Source organism: Corylus avellana, chromosome ca5 (assembly GCF_901000735.1).
Source record: "Corylus avellana chromosome ca5, CavTom2PMs-1.0".
Taxonomy (NCBI): Eukaryota; Viridiplantae; Streptophyta; class Magnoliopsida; order Fagales; family Betulaceae; genus Corylus; species Corylus avellana.
This window is the reverse complement of record NC_081545.1, coordinates 27,010,306-27,027,159: the sequence shown is the minus strand read 5'-3', so window position 1 is coordinate 27,027,159 and position 16,854 is coordinate 27,010,306. Positions and strand designations below refer to the sequence as shown.

Here is a 16,854-nt window from a genome sequence, read left to right as displayed (position 1 = left end):
TTTTATAGGTTGAGTTAAGAGGAATTCCTTCAAATTTTCAACCCAGTTAAAAAGAAATTTGTCTCTTTTCTCTTTTAACTACTACTCTCCTCTCTACCCCTTTCTCTCCTGCCTCCTCTCTCTCTCTCTCTCAATCTCTTTATAACCACCACAGTTTTCTCTTTCAACTACTACTCTCCTCTCTACTCCTTTCTCCCCTGCCTCCTCTCTCTCTCAATCTCTTTATTAACCACCACAGCCATGGAGATTGGATCCTCCATGGTCATGTAGGTTGAGCCACAAGCAGAGGTTGACCTCCATTGGTGGCGGATGGAGATCTCCACAGGGAGATCGGTCATGGCTCAACCTCCATGGCCATGGAGGCGGAGTTGCAAACGTGGAGGACACAGCCGTGGAGAGAGGAAATCAGAAAGTTCCTATTTAAAAATTCGCACAAATACTAGAGAGAGAAACATGATCAAAATTCAGATCTTAAAATTAAAAATTAAAAACTCAAATCTTTGAACCGAAATGAAACAAAACTGGAGAGATATCAAACATATTTTCCCTAACACCTGATTTAAATGTTTCACGGTCCCCTTTTGAGAAGCCAAAGATAAGTAATCAAAATAGACGTCCTCATACTTTTGAGATGAGGTTCGAATAGCAGCCTATAAAGCTTCAACTTTCTTTATTATTTCCAAACCCAGTAATTGAAGCTGGGACTCTTTCGAAGAATACACTATCCTGAAGTATATTTTCAACATCTAAATGATACAAAAAGAAAAAAGAAAAATTATGAAGAGCTGCGATCCCAGAGAGCTGCAAAACTTGCAATAAACAATAACCTACAAGCCAAGCACAACAAACAATTACATAACAAACCTTGCCATCCCGGAGAGCTGCGAAACTTGCCCGCCGTGTTTTTACGGACTGACGCACACACTTTACAAAATCTGTCTCACAGCATGGAATATTGGCTGATCTACAAGGACTGATCCACAATCTCTTCTTTCTTTGCACTTTATCTTCTTAAAATATAATGAAGTACAACTCCACTTATCATAGCAAATCCAAAAGGGGTGGCTGTTCAGTTTGCGATTTGGCATGACTAGCCCGAGAGGCTGAAGAGGCCGCCCTTCCTCTTCCTCTTCCTCTACCAACGGCAGTTGATGGAGGCGGAGCAAGTCTAAGCGCAGATGGCTCATTCTTGCTGGAAGCAAATATGGATCCAAGATCTGTTGATTTCTTATCTGTGTAAGTACTTGAAGCTGGTATACCCTGACTCTGTTTCAGAAATCCAATAGAACTTTGGGCGATAAGACCCCCACTTCCCAGACTACCTGCAGTCTGTGTTAAATTCAGTTGATTTTGTCGTACTGGCTCAACAGAATTGAGTGTGTCAAAGGCCCAACTGTTATTGCTGTTCATTTGGAAGCTCATACTGTTGGGTGTACTCGATATTGGATAAGACCCATTTTTGTTATTGGGCTGTCCTATCGTACCATTGTTGGTGGGTTTAGCTCCACTTACGGAGCCAGTAGACCGTGGAGGCCAATCAGCAAATATATCATCGAAACTTGAAGTGGACGAAGTTCCTGCATTCAATTGCATCTCAGAGTCTCCTAACTTGGGGGTAACCTCAGTAGATGCCCGAGGAGGCCACTCAATATCAACTGGAGGACATGACAAAGCTGTTTGCTGACTAGATACTGCAGGTGTCGTCGAGAATTGTGATTGCACTGAATTTACTTGAATTGGTTGAAAACCTAGATCAGTATGAATGGAGGGAATATTGTTTCTAGAATTTTGGAGGGAAGTTGCAGTTCCCTTTGCGGATGGACCCCAATCTTCATCCCATGCCGGGCTGCTCTTGGTTGTAGACTTGACAGTTCCACTTATTTTGCTCGGGGCTTGGGAAGTAAGCCCATTAACAGAAGGAGATGGTTTCACTTCAGAGTCAGTCACAGTTACTCCCCGTTTTTCTTCTATCTTCCTGTCAAAAAACCAAGAGGCCACAAGTGATCTCATCAGTCACTTTTGCTCATGATAGCACATGCAAGGGCACAAATATAGTAGTACCTGAGAATATCCTTGACAAAGAGCATATATTTAGCAAACTGCTGTACATTTAACTGTTGAGCCGTAAGAAGAGGCATGAGTAGTGGAAGGACATGCTCTGCAACAAATTCTACTCCATACTGAACAAGAGAAATTGAGCATCAGGAAAATCAGCTGTTATATGCAACAATTTTCTGCCTACTGCTCATGGATATCAGCTGAAGACTCAAAAAGAACAGTCAGGTATTGGGGATTGTTACCTGCTTAAGTATTGAGTTTGCAACACCAAGGGTACACATAAGGGTAGGAGCAGAATGGTCAACAGCTGTACAACGTTGAATTGTTTGCAAGATTTCCAAAACAGCATGTTTATCCAGTGTGGTAACTAAATCTCCTAAGCATAACAAAGCATTGACTCGCACCTACCAATGGAAGCAAACCCAAAAGTTCAGATTAAAGACTTATATTTTGGCCAAACCACAGGAAAAAAAAAATGTAACACATGATTACTCCATTCAAATGGCATCACAAGAATCAAGTGCCATAATGAGTTCACATTGCTAATGAATCTAGCTGCAGCATACCAGCCAAAGCATAACCATTCTAAACAAGAAACTTGTGTAAGTATTATTTTTTTAATTTTTTACCAAAATTTTTCCTGAATGCCATGGAAGGACTTCTTGAATTACAGGTATCAAGAAGTTAGAATTTAGGTGTACAAATAGCGAGATGAGAGTCTTGAAACAGGTGATCTTTTCACTGTTTCCAAACATGCTAAGGTCCAAATGTTTGCTTCCCTAGTTTCAAATTTGTTTTTAATGGAAATAGCTTCTCATCCAAAAGGACAATTGTGGAATGTCCCCATAATACTCAATTCAGCAATATTCAAGAGAATAACTGAAGCCAAACAAGCACCAATGATGAGGAGTGCAGAGTGACTTTTACCCCAAAAAAAAAAATAAAAAAGAAGTACAGAGACACTCGCACACAATCTGAATGATAACTAGTCATCTCAATACAACAACAGAAATTACCACTAGTCTATTACTGTACAGTTTCTGGCTAGATGCAATGTTCTTAGCCAAAGGGGAAAGGGCTGTGGGAGGATAACAAGTACCGTTTGCAAGCAATCAACTTTCAACTAAGCCAATATCCTACAGCCTACATACAGAAAAAGCAGAGAACTTCAAAGCATAGTGGTCAGAATGTCTCTTTCTTCAGGTAATCATACCAATAGACTACAACCTTGATAAAATATGATATATAATGGAAAGAACATATCTCTTACGATCTAAGATGAATATGCAACAACACCCTAATAACATATGCAACTACACCCTAACAATATACTTAAACAGAAAAAAAAAATACAAAATAAACAAATAAGTAAATATACATACCGCAGCAACTGTCGTTTTAAGGGCTAAGCCATGAACACGAGGCAAAATTGCTTGTTTCGCTAGCTGGCAAGAATGAAATATGTAAATATCCATTAAAATCAGTGCCTCCCCCAAAAAGCATGTCAACAAAAGGAAAATAACATCTAATTATTTTTTAAAATAAGTATAACATCTAATTATATTATATCTTTTCGTTTATAGCATTCTTTTTTTTGGGGGGGGTTGTTTTTGGGGGGAGGGGGTGTTCTGGGGCTAACATAAGATAGCTATGTGCCAATATGTAAGTTTGAAAATAAGAAAATAATTCAAAAGAGAAAGTTCTGCAAATGCAATAGGTATCATGAATTAGCGCAATGGAGTTATGCTGTGTGCTGCTATATTTGAAGCTGTTACTGAATTGAGGGTGAATTTGGAAAAAGAACTAGTTCCAGTGGGTGAAACGTTGGGGGTGGGAGATTTGGCCAAAATGATCAGAAAACACTGATCCATTAACCAACAGCGACTCAATGGAATTGTTTCTTCCCTTCAAGTTGGCCACTCGATGCAAAGACTTTGTGCACTTGTCCACCTCCCTTAGCCAAAGAGCCCTCAACTTTTTCCTCCAACTCATCTCCTCTAACAAGGCTCCCTCTCTAACTCACCAATAACACTGTCTTTCCTCCGTTTCTCTTTATTACGCAACACTCTCTCTTTCTCCAAACCATCAAGAACAATTAACTCTCCCAAGAGATTCTTTTTCTGGTTCTCCAAATTGCCAAACACTTGCTCATTCCAAACCTTTAGGTCAGCTTTCAAGGCCTTCAAAATGATAGGAAGACCACCACTCTTCCACGGTCCACAAAACCTTCGGCCTTCAACCACATATTCTCAAACTTGAAATATCTTCTAGCGCTCGGTATTTCTCCACAATCGAGGAGAATGTGATAATGGTCCGAGCTAAGTCTTGGCAACCTTTTTAGACATATCAGGAACATGGGTTTCCCATTCCGAAGAGACTAGGAATATATCAATTTTGAACCAAGAGGGGGGACCCCGATTATTGCACCACGGTAAATTCCACCAACTAATCAAGCCTGTCAGTTCCTCCCATAAGCCCCTCCTACGGAATTAAGCTCATAGATACCCACAAAAGCCCAAGATTGAGAAGCCATCTTCAACGTTCTTAAAGGAGCAGGTTACAGTAAGTACCCTACACAACTTTCTCCACCACCCTTCTATCCCACATAATCAAGATACCAACGGAGGCCCCTCTAGACGCTGAGTAACACCAATCCACGTTTTGGCATCCCCACAAACTATGCACAATACTGTTGGAAATTAGCTCCAATTTAGATTCCTAAAAACAAATAATATATGCCTTCCATTGTCTACGCAAGTTCCTGACTCTAAGGTGCTTGTCAACTTCATTCAACATTTCAACCCTCTCACATTCCAAGATAATCCCTTAGGCTTCATAAAAGCCAATCAAAGCCCTCCCCCTAGCTTTACCTCGACATGTACTACCTCCTTTCGAATCATTGTTGATAGAGCAGGACAACTTTTTTAACTCTCTATTTTCTTTACCACCCAGCTTAGAACTAGGGCCCAACATGCTATGAGATAGACCCGCTTCAATGGCAATTAGCAAGGCCAAAATCCCCACACGATGCCTAATTTCCTTCACTTTCTATATACCCAAGCTGAAGATTTAGCCCCTATACGAGTCTTCAACCAGATGGGGAGGCAGGAACTCAACAAGATGGGACCCACCACAGAAAAAACTTCCACATCCAAGCAAGGCGGAGTTGCATCAACAACAGAGACATTCCTATCCTCAACACCCTCAGCACTCCCCTCCATCTCATAGGAAACAATCACCTTTCCGTTGTCAGTACTAATAATGCCCCTAAACCTCCTCAGGAGAGGAAATTGAGGAAGCAGGAGAAAAATTAGGCTAAAGAATTTTTCCCCTGCTAACAACCAGCACCCATTCAGAACTGGGAGGAGCTGAGTCGAATCCCAAAGATCCCATACCGGATTCCTGATACTTTCCTAACACTACAGCCGAAGACTTAGACCTCATCATTTCCTTTATCAGACAAACAAGGTCAAACAAATACCTTTACTAGGCCCGACTTGCCGAAACAAGCTTGCCAACTCTTCTGACCTGCACACTTTGCCACCACCATCGAGTTTCGGGAGCCTAGTTCTAAGGGGGACCAGAGCTACTGCATCACCGGCCGTGTCTGATGAAGAGGGGAGAGGAAAGTGTTGCACAGGAGCAGCCGTGAACTTTTCCTTGCATGAAGGGACTACTCCAGCCAGTAGTGGCCCTCCCCCAAGCTTTTCCTTGCATTTTTCGCGTGGTTGGCGGCTCTAGGGAAGATCCTTACCATGGACAATCTCAGGAAGTAACACATTATTGTGATGGGTAGATGTTGCACATGCAAGAGGAATGGGGAATCCATGGACCACCTTTTTCTTCATTTTGATGTGGCTTATGCCATTTGGATTGCCTTTTTCAGTCATTTTGGAATGTCTTGGGATATGCTTAGACATATTGTCGATCTGTATGCCTATTAGTGGACCTCTACTGTAGTGTGGAAGATGGTGCCTATGTCTATTTATGATGTTTATGGAGGAAAATGAATTACAGAAGTTTTGAGGACTGGGAAAGGAAGATGGAGGAGATATTATCTTTATTCTTTAGAACTTTGTATTTGTGGACAATTGCTTATGTATCGTTGCAAGCGCACTAAATGGAGCATAAATAGACAGTCCACAAAAGATTACCTAGGGCATCACCATAGCTGCAGTTGGTAATTTATACAAGGACTGAAGGAAATTATGTTCAACAGTTTTTTTATCCTCAAAGAAGCACCTCAGAATAATGGATGATAGTATTTATCATCATTTTAGAAGTTCAGATATTTAAAGCATCTGAGGTACAGTTTTGCAAACACATGTAATGTCATCGAAATAACTCTAATTAAGAATGAAAAAACTACTCTAAGAATAATAAGCGGCAGTTACCTGTGGATCCAGTTGCTTAGCAAGGGATACAGATTTTTTCAAAACTTCTTCTTGGATTCGAGCATCGTTATCATCATAAGCCCGAACAATCATAGGCAGGACATGTGATATTAAGTGCTCCTGACTAGTCTACAATAATCACGAAAAGAAAGTATTTTAATTGAGTTAAGTTCAAGATAGTAGGACATTCATCAAAGGGAAAAAAACCTTTAAAAAAAGAAAGAAAGAGGCAGTGGCTTCATTCCAGAGAGAAGCTGTCTCAACTAGAACAAGTAGAATCTTGTAACCAACTGTGACAGCAAGAACAGTTGTGCCAAAGTAGTAAGGGACTACATTTGAACTTTTAAAGTCATCTAGGTGCTCCTAGACGATTTAATACCTTCCGTTTGAGCCTCATGTTATCAAGACACCCTTGAGAAAATTTAGGTTATGAACTCATGGCCCTTAGTCCTCTCAGGGTAGGAATAATATGATTCCATTGCCATAAATATGGATTATTGAAAGAATAAAACATGTATTAAAAATTTTGTTCATAGCAACTTGTCTTAAGCACTTATACACATTTCCATGCACATAAGATCCTGTTATTTAATAAAAGTATTCGAGTTGAATGCCTCATATTGATAGTTACCTTGTTGATTATAAGGTCTGCATGCTTCACAATCAGCAATAGTGTCTCGCCTGCAGCAGTGCTCAGTACAGGAACAAGAGCTGGTAGTGTTGATAGCTCAAAATCATTTTTATCCTACAAATTTTAGGACATGAATGCATTTTTCAAATAAAATATCAATTCCTGATCTAGATAGATAAAACATAAAAGAGATTCAGTATCATATGCAGATCCGTATTCATTTTTGTAATAAATCATGATGGTAGTAAAACCGTGATATTAGTCCTTAGTCTTACTGTGCATAATTACAACTCTGGAAACAAAATGAATAAAATGGTTTTGCTGATAAGCACAAAACTGCAAGTCAACCCCCACCTTTGAATACACATTCTTTTTGGGAGGGAGATTAACAGCTTTGGGAGTCTTCTAGCAAGATCATAATATAGCATGTTGGGGCATTACTCAACCCAAAAGCTTAAGTCAATGGGTTTGGACTCAACTATGCTATATTTTTTTTTGATAAGTAAGTAACTCAACTATGCTATATTAACCACTCACTTGTTACATCTTTCTTTTTTTTGATAAATCACTCACTAGTTACATCTTTCCAATGTGGGAAGTCCCACATTTTTACATTCACAAGTATGTACTCAATAATCTCTCTCTAATGTGTGAGTCCATCATCACATCTCTACACTCCACCTCAAATGGAAGTTTTATTAATCTTATAGGTCATCTTCAGGATCACTTGTGTGCTATGTAGGCTTGCCTTTGCCATGCACCTTTGCCCCTACTCGAGGGACTCTCATCAATATGCATGTCATTCACATTTGTCCTTACTCAATGGACCCTCGACCGTGCCATGCACACCATCCCCGCTTGCAAAAGGGACTACTATCATCCACCACACTGCACACCACCCTTGGCTATAATACCAATTATTAAGGAATACTTTAGAAGTTTTCTAGTAAACCATTATATGGCATGTTAGGACATCATTTAACCCAAAAGCTTAAGCCTATAAATATTGGCCCAACTATGCTATATTAACTATTCACACGTGATATTTTCAAATCTGGAACTCAACCTTTTTACACTCACACATGTATGCTCAACACACTCTACGTATCACAATTCTTCCATTCAAAGTGAATTGGACAAGAAAATCTTCTAATCGATAATTGGGCCAAAGAAAGAACTTTAATTTAATTAGTTTATTTTTATCTCAATCCCACACTCCCAGTACAAAACTTATAAATATGCATATGATTTATAAGCTCCTTGTCAATCACTAGGCAACGACTATACTGAAGGCCCAGTTGTTATTTCCCTCATCGCATATGCACAGCATACATGATTTCTCCAGGATACTAGAAAACAACAAATAGTCAAGAGAATCAAGAATATATAGATTGTCCTCTGCATCATGAAAATATTAGTATGAGATCTTCACCCAAACTAAAAGGCAATCGAGATGGTATGCACACCCTCAATGGTTGAAACAATTTAAAAGTGCAGGCAAAACAGAAAAGAGAAGTTCACCTATGAATGATTAATATCTATTATTACTTAAGTGGAAACGACAGTTTGGATTTCTCTCAAAAACGAGAGACCATTCATCCAAGAAATTAGTATTAGACGTCTGATGGAAGACAAAGATGACAACAAAAAAAATGGGGGCCAGTGGCTAAAGGCAATCAGGATCATAGAAAATTGATCAAGATAGCCCTAAAAAACACATGGGAACATAAGATTATATATGGATTTGAACAAGGTTGAAAGCAGCAAGCATGTAAAGAAGCACTTAAGTTCTGGTGCAGCCTTTTCAATTACGTAGCATGTTTGATCCTTTTTTAATATATAATTAATATAATCTCACTGAAAATTGGTATTGTCGGACAAGACTCAAATTGATAATATACTATTGATAAAACAATGTTGGTGAATTTCAAGATCTCAAATCAAATTGGAAATAATTGAAATTTTCTATTGTGCAGATTTGCAAAACTGATTTCACCCCACAAACATAAATAAATAGTACCTGAGACTCTGCTATCGCGAGAACCATAGGCAGAATCATTGGTTGCATTACCAAATTCCGAAGTTCTGCACAAAGAGGAGGAAGTACCTGCACAAAAGATAATAAATAAAAAAACAAAAAGGCATATGTTCATGGAGATTGTTAACCAAATTGGGTCATTCACGTCATAAGGCAAAGCCTAAGATGCCCTTCCAGGTAAGTAAAAAATGGTCTTTCACGGTAGTGTTTAATTACTCAAAAAAAGGCTTCAAACAGAAAATTGAATGATCATCGTATCAATAGGACAAGAAAAAAAACGCAAACCTTATACCGCAATACACGGGAGTCAAAATCTTTCCACATATCCGATAATGCTTTCAAGAATTCAGACTTCTGCATGTTATCTCTTTCCTGCAAGAAGAGAAGATCGTCAACAAGAAAGTTCTATTATAACCATATATCACTTATTCAGCATTAGAACTCTGGGGTGACAAGATCCCAGAAGCAAGTGTTGCTCAATCTAATAAGCAAATGCATACAAGCATGTGGTCCAGGAAGCGTAGAGCACGCAACCTAGTGTCATTCCTGAAAAATGGAGAACCTGCAAAGAGAGAACAAGGATCTTAAAAACAATAAACAAAGCCAAACCGACGAAGCATTTAATTCTACTTAGTTTAGTGCCATAGCATTGATCAAGTGCACCAAAACCCATTGCTAGCTGTAATGGTGGGGGGGAGGGATATTCTTTGGCATTTCTGTTAAGATAATTGTCAACGATTAGAGAGTAGCATAAAATAATACTGTCCATCATGCTTTTCTTTTTTCCTCCCATAAAATAATCCTTTAATTTTTTTTTTTTTTTTTTTTTTTTTTTTTTGGCATCACAATGTTGTTTACTATCAGCTTTACTATTAAATTACACCACTATTGATTAAAAAAAAAAAAGAGAACAAAAAGTTATCATTATATGGTCCACGTGGCTCCTGTTTTACCTGTAAAATCCATCGCTGATGGCCTGAAAGACTCATTTACAGAAAGCATTCGTTGCAAATCAGGAACCAACTCAGGAGGAATGGAGGAGAAAGCTTCATTGGATAAGTAAGTCAAGGTATTCGTGTACTGCAGAAAAGGAACACAAGAATTAACTATTATTAGTTAAGCCCGCAGCTTATTATTGTTATATATGATATAAAAGTCAATTTTCATGAAGCTGGGCCTACTTGTTCAATTTTTATTTTGGGCAACTTTATAGTGCTAAACATTGTACAGCAGGTGCATGAAATACTCTTTAATGGAATCTTTTAGTTGAATTCCAAACAAAATTTTAAAAATAAAAAATAAAAAGACACAAAACAAAAAACAAAAACAAAATATCTTTTAATGAATAATAATTTATGAAAAAGAAAGGGCAAAGCCCTAGTACACGAAAAATATACAAGAACAACAACCACAATTTTTTTTTTAAAATGTACTTCTATTACAAAATGAGAGTAAAGCAATTTGATGTGCTAATTCCAAACCGACTAAGCACATCTGCTTGCACTTTTTGCCATCCAAAAAAAAGTGTTTTTGGGGTGGCAGCCTACAACTTAAAAAGTTGAAAATGAAGTGATTTTGGACCCATTAAATGAAATTTTTGTAGAAGTGCCAAATTGACACAAATCCCAAAATTGCTTTTGGATTCCTAAAATCACTTTTCCTATAAGTGCTAAAAAACCCGAACCTATCGTATACTAACAAAAGCTACAGAAGACAGAGCTTTTTACAAGCATAAGTTCATGCTTTAACAGATTATCTGACATACACAACCTAACCAAATTGCCAGCACTAAATGCTTTTGCATAAGGCTACATCCAGAGTACAAAGTTCATAACTCCCCCCTAACAAAGTCCAAAAATCATGCCTCTGTAAATTTAAGCCCATGCCAATAGCCAAGAGTTTAGAGCATGGAACTGAAATATCACAACTGAGACTCTTATGGGCCCCCCACCTCCTCAAATAAGATAGGCATCAAAGAAAAGGCAGGACCCAAGATAAGCATGAAAATGCCTATTTTTGTAAATAAAGCTTACATAAAAATAAAAAAACCCACAAGGGGCGCAACTCTTCTGCCTGGTAAGTATCAAGAGCAACACCAAAAATGGAAAAGTAGAGCCATGAGCGTGGGATCTTGCTGGCCTTTCATTTTCAGACTGTTGCCTCTTGTGAAGTCTTTCGTACACACCCATGTAGTTTGTCTTTTCAATAAAATTTGTATTACTTATCTAAAAAAACAAAAGAGCTTCCCTGTCATTACTTTATAAAGACTAGGTCCCTACATTCATATAGAAATGCACATAAAGGCAAACTAGCAGCCAAAGTTAGAGAAATCCTCCTCGAAAGACAAATAAGCACATAACTATAAACTCTGTTCTTTTAGAAATCAAAGCTAGTTTTAAAGGTATAGAGCAATAACAACATCCAAGAAGAAGCTAGACTTATAAATTAAACATACCATCTTCACATTGTTGTGGCAATCGAACAAAGGCTTGCGAGCTATCAAGTGGTAGGCGAGGCAACCAAAACTGAAAATATCAGAAGAACGTCCAGTAGAAGATGCTTTGCTCCGAACTAGTTCAGGAGCAGTGTAATTCAGTGATGGCTGAAGGGGGAGTACAGAATCTTCAACATCATATTCCTGTACAATCCATAATATATCAAAAAACTATAAGTGCAAATCACTTGTGCTTAGAAATGTGTTCTTACACATATCAACAATAGATGAATGAGCAAAACCTAAAATAAACCTCACAAAAATCAACACTCACACCAACAAGCATAATATGTCATAACCTTGAAACGCGCTAGTCACATGTTCACTATATCCTAAAAGAACTAGTTAAGTTACAATTGGAGCTTCCTAAAATAATTCGAAAAACCCAATTCCACCTAATACACAACCAATAATGGACTTAACACCCATGCAATGCTTTCACATTTCATCAACCAATATGGAACTTATACATATCCATGATCATTTGAGATATCACAATCTCCTTCACTCATATCCCTGACCTCCTCTTCATAGCTCACATTGCACTATAGTGCATCAGCTCTACATGACGTTATTAAGTCAGCTCTAATACCATTCGTCATGATCTAGGGACTTGCTAACCGCATTTATGCTATACCTCAAAAGAACTAATCAAATTACAATTAGAACTCCTTGAAATCACATATAAAGTCTAATTCCACCTATACACAACCAATGTGGGACTCAGCACCCCTGCAACACCTTCATAATGCACCCATTCAATATGAAGGAGCTAGGTGAAAATACCAATGTGAGTTGAAAATACCACCTCGCATGCATATAAAATATCCACTAGAGAAATTGGAACTTAAGTCTATTAAATGATAAAAAAAAAAGGAGCTAGGTAAAAATCAATTTGAAGAATCTTTTATTTACTAATCCAATCAAAGGTTTTACTCACAGCATAATGGAAAGTCTGAACATTGGCCATATCGCCTGAGATCTGATCTGTCGAGATTGCAAAACCAAATCCACCGAGCTTCCAAGCTCCACTTGAAGTAATAAGGACATTCTGCAGAGTATATACACCATCATTAGAGGACATGCATATCCAATATCTCATGGACTTAAGCTAAAACAACCAACACACAGAAATTTTTGACAAGCATTATAATTAAAAGATTCCATACAAGAGACATTTGGTTGTTTGTGTTTTCCCTATTTGGTGTCTTGTAGGTGACGTTGAAGAATGATTCAGATGCCCACATGTTGGCAAGAAAAAATTTGGTCGACAGTAGTGAAAGGTTTTGGAATCCATTCCCTTGTCTATGACATGGACAATCTGAAGAGAAAGGAATAGTAGGACTTTTGAAGGTGTTGAACTTCCTCAGCTTATACATAGGTCTTTATTTTTAATATCACTCTATAATTGGATGACTGCTTTAGGTGGCATATGTTCTATGACTTTTTTGTAATTTTAAGATCTTTTGAATTTCAGAATATAATTCTTAGGAGCAGCTTTGATATACCCCGTGTATATGAGCATCTTGACATATAATTAAGTCTTTCTTTTTAAGATCATTGTATGACTGCTTTAGGCAGTGTCTATTCCAAGACTTTCTGTGATTCTTAGATATTTTAAATTGCATATTATAATTCTTTAAGAATAGCTTTTTCTCTTGTATACTTCATGTGTATTTCGGGTGCGCTTTGTGCTTTTAATGGTATTTCGATTACTTATAAAAAAACATCTTAAAGAGTAGCTTTGATACACTCCCTATGTATATAAGCTTCCTCCTCCTTTGGACAAAATTATCTTTACTTACCAAAAAAGATAAATCCTATTTAAGCAGTATGTTTTTTCTTAAGAACAACTTCCCAAAAAAAAAAAAAAGGAATTGCCAAAACAAAAAAGGAAAACTATAAGTATGGAACTCCAACTTACAAAAATCATCACTTCCACTTAACTTGAAAATTGAAAAAGAAAATAAAAAAGAAGAGAAGAAGTTGTAACCTCAGGTGATATAGCCCGATGAATAAGCCGTGCGTTGTTATGGAGAAAGTCCAAGGATTCTGCCATCTGGAGCAAACCATGCTTAACCTCCAACAAACCCATTTCCTGTCAAATAAATAATAAATAAAACTATATCAGCAAACTACAGGTGTGACTAGATCAATTGCCTAGATAGAATGTGGTGAGTAAAAGATAGGCACTTCTTTATAGAATGACATTTACCAACAATAGCTGAAAAAATCACAGGCCAGTACCCAAATTCTAAACAACAAATGACCAACAGAGCACATCCAGGAAAGTCATTCTTTCCGAAGATCTAGTTATTTTCCTTCTTTGGCAAAATCTTGTTGAATCCTCATCTTGTAATTCTTCTTTCCACAGTCCAATATAACACACACATGTTGGAAAATCAAGTAAAACAGTATAGTAAACTCTAACCATTGTTAAGGTGCTCTGGCATGAGCCCGGGCATGCCAGAGCCATCACAGTATTAAATGGTCATTTTCTACTCACAAAGAACATTCGAAACTAGACTGGCATACACTAAAAATCACACGTCACCATTCAAATTTTCATGCGGGTATTCACTAAAGCACATACAAAACTAAGATCCTTCACACGAGCATCCACTAAAACACACAGAAACACTAAATTGTTCAAGTAGGCATTCACTAAACAAGGTATCAATTCACTCAAATTCATCAAACGGGCATTCACTAAATCGCACAAAACCATTAAAATTCTTCAAATGGACACTGACTCAATTGCACATAAGCTCTCAAATTCAACCAGGCATTAACAAAATTATATAGAACGCATTCATTTTTCAAACGGGCATTCAGTAAATCACATAGAAAGTGTTCAGATAATCACACAGAAGCTCTCAAATTATAAGCTGAATTTGAAATTCAACCACGAAAAAGAAAAATCACCTACCATCCCTTTAAGCTCCTTGGGAACTTTAAGCACATTCTCGACATTCCCCAGCGCGTTGGCCACCGACGCAAAAAGCGGCTCCGTCACCATGGCCATGGCATTCTTGCTCTCGTCCAGGGCCTGCACCACGTGCAACACCCCGGGGTGCCTCAGCCTCACCAGCCTCGCGGCATCGGCCCTAACCAGGTCAAAGAACCCGTCCTCGGCCGCCTTGGACAGGCCCATGCGCGCGCGTACCTCGGAGAGCGCCCTCTTGTCCAGGACCCAGACGCAGACGGAGGGGTACTGTTGGGGCCGCGTGGAGTCACGCGCCTTCGCTGAGTACAGCCTCCAGGCGAGGCCCGGACCCGCCGAGCCGATCTGGTCGAGGAGGTCGTAGTCCTGGAGGGGCTTGGGTCCCGTGACCTCCTGCACGGTGGTCTGTACGGTCTTCTCGATTACTGCAGCGGTCTTCGCTAGCGCTTGGGTGAGGGTTTTCATGTTCAGAGACATTTTGCATGAAATCAATGATTGGAATACAAATATATCTATTTATATGTTTGAATATTTGTATAATATAATTCAAAAGAAGAAGAACAACAAGAACAAGAAGAAGAATGAGGAGGAGGAGGAGGTGGAGGGAATTGAAGAAGCTTCTTTCTGGGATCAAAGAGGACTGTTTTTCCACCTCTCTCTCCGCGACTGGGTGTGTGTGTGGGTCGGTATGTAGTTTCTTTTATTGTTTTTTTATTTTTTTTATTTTTTAATCTCTCTCATTTGCTGTTTTCCGTTGGCTTGATTCACTTCCAATCCATTTGATTTGTTTGCTTAGGTGGAATGGCTCGGTCACGCGTGGGAGATACCCGGGTCGGGATTGTGGAGGGCTGTCAAAGCTTGGGCCGAAGCCCACTGTATAATAACCAAACTAATAACATCCCATAACATAGTCCTTCCGAAAGTAGCAACACCAAGGCCGAAATGGCGGTCATGGGCCTATGGCAATCTCCATAACCACTTAAGACTGCACAAGCGATTAAAGTTTATTGGTTACAACCGCAACCGCCTAGGTAGTTATAGTTATTTTATAACCAATGGTTAGCGGTTATTCAAACCAATAACCAGCGGTTTTATAATCTTTTTTATATATGGGCTTTTTAAGTGTTTTTGATCATCACTAAGCCTATTTTTTTAGCTTTTTTTAAATTTTTTGGGCCAAATTGTTCCCTAAAAGTTGAAAATAACATGTTTTTTGGGCTAGGCAATGTTTTTGAATAAAGCTTGTCCCAAAAAATCACATACCATATTATATTTTACATACATACAGTCATACACGACCAAAACGACGCCGTTTTAGATGTTATATTATAATTATTATTAATATATTTTTTTTATTATTATATATATAGGTAGGAGGTTAGCGGTTATTAACCGTTTTTTCTTACTCCTAAAATCATTAATCATATGATTAATAGTTAAGCGGTTAGCGGTTGATAGGACGATTATAATAATTGTCATGTTTGAACACCCCAGCATGATATGATGTACATGGGCTTATTTGGAAGCCAATACAATCCAACTGGATTTTTTTTTCACGATATATGTTTGGGTCGGTGAAGGCCTAAACCCAACTCATATTTTCACACCCCAACCCGAGTGGGTTACCCGAATTGGGTTTCAAAACCCGATTGCCCTGTGAACTCCATTTGACACTCTGTTTTTCCATTTCCAAAAACCAATGCGAATTGTATCACGTGCTTTCTCATGTAATATTTCTTTCTTTTCTTTTTTTTTTAGAAACTCATGGTTAAGCGAGAATGATACATTTAACAATCAAGCGGTAGAAGAGGGAATACAACTAGCAAACTCAAAGTTAAGTAAGGATAAGTGAACTTGTTTGTAAAAAACGCTCTCTTATCCCTCCTGACTTCAGCCCGGATGACTAAGCTTGAGGAGAAGGGAAACCTTCTCTAGGGGTAGCAAAATGGGTTGGCATGTTGACACAATTACGACCCGTTACTTGATTAACTTAAACACGTATTAGATAAATGAGTTGAACTATCAAACACGAACACGACACGAAAAATAATCAAGTAACCCAATACCACTCGTTTAAAACAACAAATTGTATCAGGTTGACACGACCCAACACGACTTGTTTACTTAAAAGGTAATACGACTCGACACATTTTAATGAAAAAATAGGAAAAATAATGTAATAATAATACCAATGCCAATGAGATTCAATAGAATTCACAAATTACAAAATGATAAAAACATAATAGGTTTAATTGTTAACAAATTGCCATTCAATAAAAACATTCACAATGATTA

The 16,854-nt window shown here is 38.2% G+C and overlaps 1 protein-coding gene across 1 annotated transcript; it reads right to left on the bottom strand.

Moving 5' to 3' along the window:
* Positions 1–653: 653 nt before the first annotated feature.
* On the bottom strand, positions 654–15,234 carry LOC132180973 (SCY1-like protein 2 A). Its single transcript, XM_059593992.1, has 14 exons — positions 14,545–15,234; positions 13,609–13,713; positions 12,556–12,666; positions 11,577–11,759; positions 10,075–10,201; positions 9,622–9,683; positions 9,407–9,493; positions 9,104–9,190; positions 7,084–7,197; positions 6,453–6,581; positions 3,441–3,503; positions 2,301–2,462; positions 2,062–2,180; positions 654–1,975 (listed from the first exon to the last, which is right to left on the bottom strand). Exons 1-14 carry the CDS (start codon positions 15,034–15,036, stop codon positions 1,042–1,044), a joined length of 2,775 nt encoding a protein of 924 aa, XP_059449975.1. The 5' UTR covers positions 15,037–15,234; the 3' UTR covers positions 654–1,041.
* Between the last annotated feature and the right edge of the window lie 1,620 nt (positions 15,235–16,854).

Bases quoted from the DNA above. Each gene is read 5' to 3' on its own strand.
- LOC132180973 (XM_059593992.1), bottom strand. From the start codon at position 15,036: ATGTCTCTGAACATGAAAACCCTCACCCAAGCGCTAGCGAAGACCGCT. The intron at 7,198-9,103 runs GTACTATTTATT...TAAAATTTGTAG, and splicing joins TCGCGATAGCAGAGTCTCAG to GATAAAAATGATTTTGAGCT. The intron at 2,181-2,300 runs GTAACAATCCCC...TCTCTTGTTCAG, and splicing joins CAAACTCAATACTTAAGCAG to TATGGAGTAGAATTTGTTGC.